The following is a 12,239-nucleotide window of genomic DNA, read 5'->3' on the forward strand; positions in this document are numbered from 1 at the left end:
ACCTATGCGTAAGTAAGTGTAAGCTCAGAACAGAACAAGGTTTCCAGCAGTTGGAGCTGGTGTGAGCGCTGAAACAGTGGGGGGAGGAAGGGTGGGTTCCGAGGTCCCCTAACGGACCTTCCTTCCAGGCTCCACACCGAACATCGCTGCTGCGAGGTCCCCACACGGCACAGAGGGGGCGGCGCGCTCCACCGACTCCGGAAGCTAGACTGCCCGCCGAGGGGGCTCCGGCCTCGTCCCCGTCCGGTGCCCGCAGCTCGGGGCTGTGTGAGGCGGGGACGCGAGCGGGGAGGACGCGCGCTCCGCGGGGTCGCAGACACTTCTAGTCCCGCAGGCCGCCCTGCCCCGGAAGGGACGCGGCCGCAGAGAACACGTTCGGGCCGCAGGCGCCCCCAGGGCGGGCGGCGGGCGGCCGAGGGGGTCGGGGGACCGAGGGCGGGCGGGGACCGGCCCAGGGCAGGGGAGCGCCCCGCAGCCCACCTCGGCGCCCGCCCCGGCGCCCTCCCGCAGCCCTAACCCCGCGACCCCGCGTCGACGTCGGCGGCGGCGACGGCTCCGGCGGGAGCGCGCGAGCCCGGGGCGCCGCGTGATTGGCCGGCCGGGCGCCCGCTCCCAGAATGCAGCGCATGGCGCGTCATTGAAGAGAGACCATGATGGCGGCGGCGCTGGGGCCCCCAGAAGTGATCGCTCAGCTGGAGAACGCGGCCAAAGTTCTGATGGTGAGTGGCCGCGCCCCCGCGCCCCGCGTCCCGCGTCCGCTGCCTCCGGCGGCCCTGCTGCGCTCGGCCTTGGCGCCCGCCGGGCTGGCGGCCGGCCGCGGCCTCCCGGGAGCCCGGGGCTGGAGGGGGCGGCTGGCGTGGCGCAGGACTCTCCCTCCGGCTGTGCGCCTGCCTCCGTGCCCCTGGCCGGACTGTCACTTTCCTGGGTGTCCGGCGCCCCCGCCGCGCCGCGGAGTGGGGAGCCGAAGGAAAGGGGCTTCTTGCGCCCCGGCCCTCCAGCGCGGGGTCGGGGAGAGGCGGGCGCGCGGTCGGGGGCTTGTGCGCGCCGCTGGGGAGTGGGTGCTGGCCGAGGGCTGGCCCGGCCCGGGTGCTGTTAGCAGCGCTCGTTCCCCTCGTGCCTTCGGGTCCCCGACTGCTTTCTCCGGCCTGCAGCCACGGCTGGGCAACCGCAGTCGGCCGCACGTGGAAAGACCGGCGGGCTGGCGGGAGGGAGGGGACTCTTAGGGACCAAGGTCATGGGGGCAAAACTTTGTCTAGTACTGAGCTCCGTGCGGGTCGCGCGTTGGGAAGAGTTGGGTCTACGGTCCTCGTTGACTTCTTTCTTCCCCTTACAGTACAATGAACAGAGCAATTTAGTGAGTAGGTTATTTACCTACTCAAGGAGGAGGTGAGGCCGAGTCAGAGAGTAAAGCCTTCCACGCAGGGCGTAGAAGTAAGGATAAACCATATTTAGTTACTCAGTAAACTGTATTTGCTGGCTCAGTTTTGTTTTTTGTAAATCATGACTTCTGTGCTTGTAGATCTCTTTGGAAGTTAGAGGCTTATTTGATTCCTTGAATTGATACAGCCTTTCTAAGAATTGAATGTAGCCAGCTTTGTTACCTTTTTGCACTTTTTTCCCCTTTTGGTTCGGTGTTTGGGTTATGTGTTCAAGCATCACATTTTAAAATATTTGAACTAATTCTAGCATAGTTTGTAGTTCCTTTTCTCAAGTTTTGTTTTCACACACAACACCAGGTAGCTCATGAAATTTAGCTCATGAAACTGAGAAGCCTAATTAAAAGCAGGATTTACTTGCTGCATTATGAGCGAAGTTAGGTGAATCGTTTTGTCACAAAAACTGACTTAGAGAACGTTTTCAGACTCTTGCAAGTTAAGTCCAGAAAAAACTAGCTACTATTCCCCCTTAATACAAAGTTCTTAAAATCTCTGACTTACAGCGTTTCCTGCAATATCTGAACAATTTCTAGGAGCTAGAGGCCCCATTTTCATTAGACTTTGGAAAGAGTATGTGACCCCCAAAACACTGCTTTAGTTCTTAGGTCGATAAGGTAAAAATGTGCCCTTCATCATTGGCCTGAGTATTAATTAGTATTTGTGCTTGCTAGGACCTTCTCTCTTCCCCGGCAAAGCTAGTTTTATCACCTATAAGGGAGTAGCTGAGAAGAATCGGAATAAATACTGTTAATTGAGTGCACATTACCTGCCACATGCTGTGCTTGATGCTTTACATACTTTGTTAATCCTTGTAGCGGCTTCACAAGGTTGAGAGAGAGCTTAAGGTGGCCCAGGTTACGTAATTACTAAGTGGCTGAATTAGGTCTAGAACTCGCATCTGTCTGGCTCTAATACTAGCTCTCTTTCTACTCTACCTTACCACCTCTCATATGTGTTGTATAGGTATCCATTTACGTACTTTTAAATCTTTCCAGAAGAGAAGAGTATTTTAAAAAATGTTATTAAAAATAGGAAATTCCTGGGAATTCCCTGGCGGTCTAGTGGTTAGGACTCCATGCTTCCACTGCAGGGGGCCCGAGTTTCATCCCTGGTCAGGGAACTAGGATCCCACAAGCCTCGAAGCACGGCTGGAAAAAAAAAAAAAAAGGAAATTCCTTTTTGGAAGTGTCCACTTACTATTTAAAAATACGGAAGAGTAGCGCTTACTGCATGATTTCTCAGTATGAAAGCTGCATTCCATTTTATTATAATTAATAATAATAGCTCACATTTTATTGAGTGTTTACCGTGTGTGAGGCACTATGCAAGCACTTTGCATATATTATCGTATTTAATCATCAGTAACTATGGAAGTTATTACTTTCATTTACATTTTATGGACTAAGGGACTGAAACATGTAGATGCTAAGTAATTTACCCAGATTTTCAAGGCAAGTAGTAGAGTGGGGACTCCAGCTCAGGTTTGTCTTTTTTTTTTTTAAAGTAGCAACACCTGCATTTATTTTATTTTATTTTATTGATTGATTGATTGATTGATTGCTATGTTGGGTCTTCGTTTCTGTGCAAGGGCTTTCTCCAGTTGCGGAGAGCGGGGGCCACTCTTCATCGTGGTGCGCGGGCCTCTCACTATCGCGGCCTCTCCTGTTGCGGAGCACAGGCTCCAGACGCGCAGGCTCAGTAGTCGTGGCTCATGGGCCTAGTCGCTCCGCGGCGTGTGGGATCCTCCCAGACCAGGGCTCGAACCCATGTCCCCTGCATTGGCAGGCAGATTCTCAACCACTGCGCCACCAGGGAAGCCCAGGTTTGTCTGTTATCAGCCTGTGGTTCTTGGCCTGTGGGTTAGTGGGACTAGAAAGCAGGTAGATGAATTAATTTGGGGATAGTTAAGATTGTCAAATCTCCTTCAATTACTTAGCATTAGAAGATTAAAAAAAAAAAAGAACGAGTGATCGTAGCATTTATCGGTCTGTGGGTCGGATGGATATCCATCTGAGGAAATTTTTTTTTTTTTTTTGGCCGCGCCACGCGGCTTGTGAGATCCTAGTTGCCCAGCCAGGGATCAAACCCGTGCCCCCTGCAGTGGAAGCGTGGAATCCTAACCACTGGACCGCCAGGGAAGTCCTTGAGGAAATCTTGTTTGTAGAAAACTGCTGTGTATTTTAGCTGTTAATATGTTTTGGGATTCAAAGCAGTGATGTCTTTCACAATTATTTTTGCTTAATTTTTCCATTTGGTAGTCCATATATTTCTTTCATGAAAATCAGCTTGGAGTTTTAGTGTGTAAAACAGTCTCAGGAGATCTTTTAGTGCAGAGGTCTTAGGGAGTTCACGATGGGTATTAGAAGGAAATTGTAAGTAAATTTTTGGGTGCAGACATACATTTTTGGTAATAGGGTTTATAGCTTTTATCAGCCTCTCTCAGGAAATAGAGACCTTGAAAAAAAAATCTAGTTTAAGTGTTTTCCCTTCCATTTTACGGATGGGGAAACTGAGGTTCAAAGAGGTAGAAGTGACTTGCCAAAGGTAGGTCACAGAACAAATTTGTGATAAGAGCGATCCAGAACCCAGATCACCAGACTCCCACTTCAGAACTCTTTTGAAATTTACTTACTCAACCATGTTACTTCTCAAAGTCAACATATTATAATGCTATAAATGTTCAATTTTATTGCTTGATGGGAAATTTCAAAATGTGTTTTTGGTTATTGCAGTTGCTTCACTGTGAACACCTATATTCTTTCCTCTTTAGGTTATTGGATAAGCTGCCAATAAAGTAGTATATTAGACCTTTAGAGTAAAAAAGATGTTTATGGGATTTATAGATACAGGTCTCAACATAAAGCCTGATTCCCACCCCCTGCCCCAAAGTAGTAATAGGGAGTATTTTCTGTACATGTTTGTGAATACTGCTTAGTCTTCTGATTCAAGACAGTGAGGTTACTTGCTGGAAAATAAATTTGAAGGTGAACAAACTAGAATGAGGAAGGGCTTTTGTAAATTAGTAACAGTATGCACGTGACGCCATCTATTCTGAAAACAGTGTGCAAATGGAGCGTTGTTTAAATAGGTCTTGAAATTTTCTTTTCCAAAGAGATTCCAGTTGTTGGCTTCTGCTTAAGATACCTAACCATGCGTTTTTGAGAGGATATTAAATACATACAGAGTAAGTAAAGTGGACCACACTTCTGTGCTGACATTCTCAGCAGTGAGAGAGTATCTCTGACTGTAAGAACTTATAGCAGGTTACAGTTACAGACCTGAGAATTTGGTGTTGCTGATACATTTTATGTCATTTACAAATTATGACAGTAATACTGGAACATGTTATTTTAAAGTACACCAGCAACACACAATGTACAGAATAAAAAGTGTTCCCTCCTTTCCCCACTCTCAGTCCCCTTTCCTAAGCAATCTGTATTAAGTTTGAATATACTGTGACCTTATTTCCTATGCTTTTACAATGTACATTATGTAGTGCTTTTTGTATAAATGATACACTGTAAATATTATCCTTGATTTAAAAAAATCTTATCAATGCCTTTCTGAATAGTAAGAAATTCAAGCTGTGCAGAAAGGTGTATGGGGAAAGTAAAGGCTCCTTAAGCTCCCATCTCCTCTCTTCAGAGGTCACTGTTCCTTGGGTATCCATCTTGAAGATCTCTGAGCATATAAGAGCACACATACATCCGTTTTTAAAAAAATTAATTAATTAATTTTTGGCTGCATTGGGTCCTCATTGCTGTGCGCGGGCTTTTCTCTAGTTGCGGCGAGCGGGGGCTACTCTTCCTTGTGGTGTGCGAGCTTCTCATTGCGGTGGCTTCCCTTGTTGTGGAGCACGGGCTGTAGGCGCGTGGGCTTCAGTAGTTGTGGCACATGGGCTCAGTAGTTGTGGCTTGCGGGCTCTAGAGCACAGGCTCAGTAGTTGTGGCGCACGGGCTTAGTTGCTCTGTGGCATGTGGGATCTTCCCGGACCAGGGCTCGAACCGGTGGCAGGCGGCTTCTTAACCACTGCATCACCAGGGAAGTCCCTAATGTATTTTTTACATAAATGAGATGGTGTGATCCATATCCTCCTGCACTTTGCTTTGTTCACTTCATTGTGGATGAATTTTAAAGAAGTTTATTTCCATTTTCTCCTTTATGTGAGTAGATATAAAATAAAGGATGTGTTAGGATTTTAGAGACACCATGATGGAGAAACCTAGTATTCTTTTGTTATTAATATTGCATTTGTTTGAACCGTAAGTCCAAAGAGTGATTTATTTATTGTCTTAAATTTCCTTGGTTTTGCTCCCCTGGCTCCCTTGGATACGGGGTTGTCCGTAACGAGTGTGTGCAGTGATAATATAAAATAATGGAGCGCACATATGTTAATTGATACTTTATAGGAAAGTAATTTCATATATGTGTTAATTGATACTTTATAGGAAAGTAATTTCATATATTTGTTTTAAAGCTGGAGTTGATTTTAATAAATCTAAATGCAACTTTAATGAGAGGGATTCATGATTGGTTTTCATGGCTTTTATTTTGGAATTTGGTTAACATTTTAAAAGCATCTGCAAAAATGTAGTGCTGTAGAAAAATTTTTACCATCTTGTTTGATTCACTTATTCTGCAGCATTTCTTCAGTACATGTGTGCTGGGCACAGTGCTATGTATGCTGAGGAGACAGGAGAAGCAGGCCTTGTTTTCATGGAGAACAAAAGTCTAATGGGGAAGAAAGGCAAAACTATTAGCAAGTATTAGGTGATGTTATAATAGGAGCATATGCTGCTGCTCTGTGAGAGTACACAGGTGGGACATCTATCTGAGGCTGAGATGGGACCTAGAGAGGGCTTCTCAAAACCTAGGTGATCCTTAAGCTGAGACATGAAGGACAAATTGGAGTTCTCCAGTTGGATAGGGGTGTCCCAGGTAGAGGGATATATTTGTGTGAAGGCCTGAGAGAACCAAGTGCAGTGTGTTTGGGGAATAGTTGAGCATTTATTTAGTGTTTCCTGAGCCCCTTCTATGTGTAAGGTATAATGCTTTTTGTGTGTGTGTGTGCATGCGATCAATAGTGCACGTCATAAAATTAATAATTTTGCTTATAGCATGTACTTTTCGTATTGAAAAGATTCATTGTATCGTGTAAGCATTTTTATTTATTTCAACCTTGTCTGTTCATCTCTGCTGCGGCGCTAGATATTAGACTGGCACTAACAGTTCTTTTTCTCAAAAAACTAGGTAATGGGAAATTTTTATTTAAAATTCAGTTTAATTAAATTTGTATTTTGCAGTTGGATTTGTGTCAAACTCAGCTAACTGGAACATAGCCAGTGATCCAAAGAAGAAATGTGAAAGACATTTGAAATCATCCATAGATACCTAAAAGGCAGTTGATAATATTTAACAGCATTTTATGATTAAAAATTCAATAAACTAGGAAATGATAAATATATGATAAAAAACAATTATTTGAAACCACCAGTAAATGGAGATAGTCTTAAGACTAAAATAGGGAGTTCTAATAAAACTATTATTCAACACTTTCTGAAGGGGAGGGCCTAGCTGGTACAGAAAGATAAGAAAAAGAAATAAGGAACTTCCCTGGTGGTCCAGTGGCTAAGACTCCGTGCTCCCAATGCAGGGGCCCGGGGTTCCATCCCTCGTCAGGGAACTAGATCCCACATTCTGCAACTAAGAGTTCACACGCTGTAACTAAAGATCCTGCACGCTGCAACTACAAAAAAAAAAAAAAAGATTCCACATGCCACAACTAAAGATCCTGCATGCCGCAACGAAGACCCAGTGCAGCCAAATAAGTAAATATTGGAAAGAAAAGTAAAAAGATCGTAATTTGCAGGTGATATTCAGAAAGAAGAAATCCAAGGAAATTAACTAAACAACTATTACTAGAACCAATAGTTGTTTGGTAAGGTGGCCAGATGTAAGGCAAATAAACCAATTGTAAGATTTCCTTTATACCAACAATGGTCAGCCTAAAATTGGAAAAAAATCTCATTCTGTTAAGAATAAAAACTGGAGGAATAAACTATAGGACATTATTTAATAAGAAATATACAACATTTTTGTGACAAAAACTAGACAGCTTATTTGAAGAATGTAAAAGAAGATCTGAATTAAATGAAGGTTGTGTTCCTCAGTCCAAAGAGTTAATCTGGTTAAGGTGGCAGTTCCTTCCTCATTAGTCTATATACTGAATGTAATATCAGTCAAAATCCCTTTTCCCTCCTCACCCTTTTTTGAGGTGGGAGAAAATCTTGACTGGTTAATTAGAAAATACATATTATCTGGAAGAATATTGCATGACAGTAACAAAAGACGTTAAGAAAAAGAAGAAAGGAGGGTTTGGGGGAGTTTGTACCAGTTATTGAAATGTATTCAGAAGCTACAGTAATTGCAGGGTTGTGGTGCTGGAGTGGAAAAAGAATGGGAAGTTGGAATAGAATAGTGTAGAAACAGACCTGTGATTGAGACGGTATTTCAGGCTGTGAATGTACGGAGAGGGACAGCGTTCGTGGACGCGTAGCAGGCTGCAAGTTTGGGAGATGGTCTGGAGGTGTGTTACTGGAGCCTTGAAAGTCTGCATGCCCTTTGACCCAGCTGTTCCACTTCTGCCCATTCATTCAGCCTCCCGAAATACTTGCACATATGGGAAAAGCACTTACTGTAGTGCCTGTATACCTTGCTTTAACAAAGAACTGAAACAGTGTGAATGTCTAGTTGGAAGAAATTGTGGTAAATAAACCGTGGTATTCTGTATAGTGGAATATTATGGAACTTTCAAGAAATGTGGGTCTAATATGTGATAATTTTTTTTGTTTGTTTTTTAATTTTTTGGCTGTGCCGCATGGCATGCGGGGTCTTAGTTCCCTGACCAGGGATCAGACCCGTGCCCCCTGCAGTGGAAGTGTGGAGTCTTAAACCACTGGACCTCCAGGGAAAGTCCCAAATTCAAGTTTTGCTTTTTGGAACTTTCTGGAATTTTTTCCCCAAATATTTTCCATCTGTATTTGGTTGAATCCGCAGATGTGGAACCTGTGGATTCAGAGGGAAGATGATAATTATTTACAAGTGTAAATTGTAGTACATTTACAGCTCATGATTCTTGCAGAACATTTTTTCTAAAAAGATTTAAGTCTTCATATAAATCAGTTTCATGTGAGTTTGAATTTAATTTTAGGTGCAAATTTATCAATATTTTAATGTTCCTGTGACACTCCTTGTTACTTGCAGAGGTTATACAAGAAACCACAAGTAGCTTAATGATTTGTATGTAATTAAAAATGCCCATTTATGTATCCTGCGGTTGTATCTTTAATTGTAGGAAAAAAGTAAAATTGTCTTCCTCATTAATAAATGGTTCATCCAGAGTTTTATGTTAAAATAGCATTCTTTTCCATTGAATGTGACAATCTCTGAATTTAATTTCTATTTCTAAACCTGCAGATGTTTGCTTTGCTGTAGCAGTTTGAAAATCAGAGATTCTTATTTAAAAATATTTGTTTATTATTTGGTTGCACTGGGTCTTAGTTGCGGCAGGCGGGCTCCTTAGTTGCAGCTCGCCAGCTCCTTAGTTGTGGCATGTGAACTCTTAGTTGCGGCATGTGGGATCTAGTTCCCTGACTAGGGATCGAACCCGGGCCCCCTGCATTGGGAGCACAGAGTCTTCACCACGGCGCCACCAGGGAAGTCTCCAGAGAGAAGAATCAAACTTTTTGAAAAATTCTAATAACTCCCTGAAACGCTTTATTGTGGTGTCCACGTGTACATTTTTGTTTTGTAGTTTACTGAGAAAGTTTACCGAGTTCCTGTCACAGTGCTCAGGCTGGAGAGTTAATGTTTGTGCAGGTGCTTCAGGCACGGGCTCTGGGGATGGACAGGCAAGCTGGCCTCGCCGTGGGTCCAGGTGCTGCTGCCTGTTTGGGCCCAGCTCCCACCCTAGCCACCTTGACCCGGTGCCCCAGGCTGCCTCGAGGCACGTGCACGTGTGCCTGGCCACCAGCCTGTCCTCACTACTCCCATGCACGCTCCATTGTCCCATTGGGCTTCGCTTACAAAACACAGGTTCAGAGATAAAATGATTAAGAATTTCAGGATGGCGAGCGCAGAGTATCGCATTAAGCATGGGGCCCTGTGGAGAGCTGGACCCCGTGCTACTGCCCCGGTCACACACTGAGGAAGCTGGCCTTGGGCTGGGCAGACTGGGCATCAGTCCACACGCTGGGTCTGCTCCCTCCTTCCTGAACCTTACACGCATGGATTCCCTTGGCTTAGAACACCCTCCTCCCTCTTTTGCCTAGTTGACGTTTAATTTTTCAGATCTTAGTGTAGGTGTTTGCTTTGACAGAAAAGGTCTGACCACTCTGAACTAGATTAAATTCTCTTCCCATGGTACCATTTGCTTTAGTAACATTGATGGCACCCACGGTTTTATGCTGCTTATTTGATTATATGATTGACTCCTCTGCTGGATTGTAAGCTCCTTGGGAACACGGATTCTGTTTGTTTTTGTTTATCAGTGACTCACTGTTGTGTCTGAAGCATCTAGCACATTGCCTGGCACATAGTGGACATTTCATCGTAATTTGTGGATGGAAATATGCTGTAAGGGAAGGGTTCCAGAGACAGATTACCCAGGTTTGAACTGAAGTTTTATTACTGCTTTCTCTTGGTGAGGCTTTGGATAAGTTTTTATCTTTCCAGCTTCTTCCTTTTTTTTTTTTTTAATTTATTTTATTTATTTATTTTTGGCTGCATTGGGTCTTTGCTGCTGTGCGCGGGCTTTCTCTAGTTGCGGCGAGCGGGGGCTACGCTTCATTGCGGTGCGCGGACTTCTCATTGCGGTGGCTTCTCTTGTTGCGGAGCACGGGCTCTAGGCGCGCAGGCTTCAGTAGTTGTGGCTCGCGGGCTCTAGAGCACAGGCTCAGTAGTTGTGGTGCACGGGCTTAGTTGCTCTGCAACATGTGGGATCTTCCGGGAGCAGGGATGGAACCTGTGACCCCTGCATTGGCAGGTGGATTCTCAACCACTGCGCCACCAGGAAAGCCCATATTTCCAGCTTCTGAGGACCCTTCTCCCATCTCTTTTTTTCTGCATCAGCCACACCAGTTCTTTCTCCACCCTTCCCTCTCCTGTCCTTGGTCCTGTCACAGAACCTTTCATACACTGTTCCCTCTGCCTAAAACGCTCTTCCTCACCCTCACCTGATCCTTCAAGTCTCCCCATAGTCACTTTCTCAGGAAAGCCTGCCTTAGCTTCTCAGAAAGGTGAGACTCACCTGTCCTATACTTAGATAACACCTGCCCCACTGGAATTTTACATTTATTTGTGTGGTTAATTAATGAATGTTGGTCTCCCTAGCTAGATGCTAATGTGTTAGTTTAGGGACCTTGTTTGCACATAATAGTTGCTTGGTAATATTTGTTGAATGAAAGAAATGAATAAAGGGGGAAGGGAGATGAGCCTAGGGAAATAGGCAGGGGCTGGGCTCTCTAAGGTCTTATTTGCACGATAATTAGCTTGGACTCACCCTGTAGTGTGACATGTCAGTTCTGTGGTTTCACTCTGACAGCAGAGTGAAAATCTGATCTGAGGGAAGCAAGATGTGAGGTGGAAGACCAGTTAGGAGGCTGTTAAGTTGTTCTGCAAAGAGATGATGAGACTCTGAACAAAGCCAGGGTGGAAGGGAATGTATTAATATTCTTAAATTTTTTTTTACTGCTAAGGTGACTCTTATGGTAAAAGAGAGTGAATATATATTTGGGGGGAGCTAGGGAGTACCCCAAAACAGCTTGTATAAGCTAAAATTTCTCAATTTTTATCTTGAAAAGTTAATAGAGGGACTTCCCTGGTGGTCCAGCGGTTAAGACACCACGCTCCCAATGCAGGGGGCCCGGGTTCAATCCATAGTCAGAGAACTAGATCCCACGTGCTGCAACCAAAGATCCCGCGTGCTGCAACTAAGACCTGGCGCAGCCAAATAAATAAAATAAATATTAAAAAAAGCTTAATAGAAATTTTATTCTAGTCCATAATATATCCATGTTTTAATATAAAATTATTTGACCCCAGTCTTGCTGGTCTATCTATATTTTGTGGATTTGTGGCAGGGATTAGAGAACTAATTAGAAAACAACAGTAGCGTGATAGTGGCCTAATCAGATAAGATGTTAGAAAAATCACCCTATCGCTAGACTAGGCAGCACACGTGGAGCAGTGTTGACATTTAGGAACTGAGCAGCAGTAGAACATAGAGGGTCTGGAGCCAGACTGTTTGGATTCCTCTTGACTCCACCCCGTGACTAGCTGTGTGACATTTGGCAAGTCACTTAACCTCTATGCGTCTGTTTCTTCATCTCTAAACTAGGAAAATAATTATTTCCAGAGAGTTAATGTGTAGATTAAATGATTCCCTTTACATTAAAAGGAAAGTGTTTAGAATAGTGCCTCATACATAGTAAGTGCTCTATAAGTGATAGCAGTTATTTTGTACATTAATCTATCACATAGCATCGCATCAAATCACATGAATCTAGGTAACCTTATAGTAAGCACTCTGTAAATATTTGTTGAATTAATTAAATTTCTTCAAGAGTAGTGTCTTCTATATCTGCACTCTCCAGTGTGGTGGCCAGTAGCCACATGTGGGTGTTGAGCTCTTGAAACGTGCCTTGTGCAGAGGAGGAACTGAATTTTTTACTTTAATTAATTTACATAGTCAGTGGGGGTAGGGGCTGCCATATTGGGCGGCGCGAGTCTGGAGTGTGACTGTAT

The 12,239-nt window shown here is 44.3% G+C and overlaps 1 protein-coding gene across 3 annotated transcripts in view; it reads left to right on the plus strand.

The window, feature by feature from the left end:
- Window positions 1–506: 506 nt before the first annotated feature.
- Window positions 507–12,239, plus strand: part of XPO4 (exportin 4) — a 105,052-nt gene continuing 93,319 nt past the window's right edge. The window contains exon 1 of one of the 3 annotated variants that reach the window (XM_057532657.1): window positions 507–719. In XM_057532657.1, coding sequence (XP_057388640.1) covers window positions 651–719 — 69 coding nt within the window. In that variant the 5' untranslated portion in view covers window positions 507–650. The remainder of the gene's footprint in view (window positions 720–12,239) is intronic. The other 2 variants (XM_057532660.1, XM_057532658.1) reach the window with 2 other exon arrangements.

The sequence above is a fragment of the Balaenoptera acutorostrata genome, chromosome 18, assembly GCF_949987535.1.
Source record: "Balaenoptera acutorostrata chromosome 18, mBalAcu1.1, whole genome shotgun sequence".
Taxonomy (NCBI): domain Eukaryota; kingdom Metazoa; phylum Chordata; class Mammalia; order Artiodactyla; family Balaenopteridae; genus Balaenoptera; species Balaenoptera acutorostrata.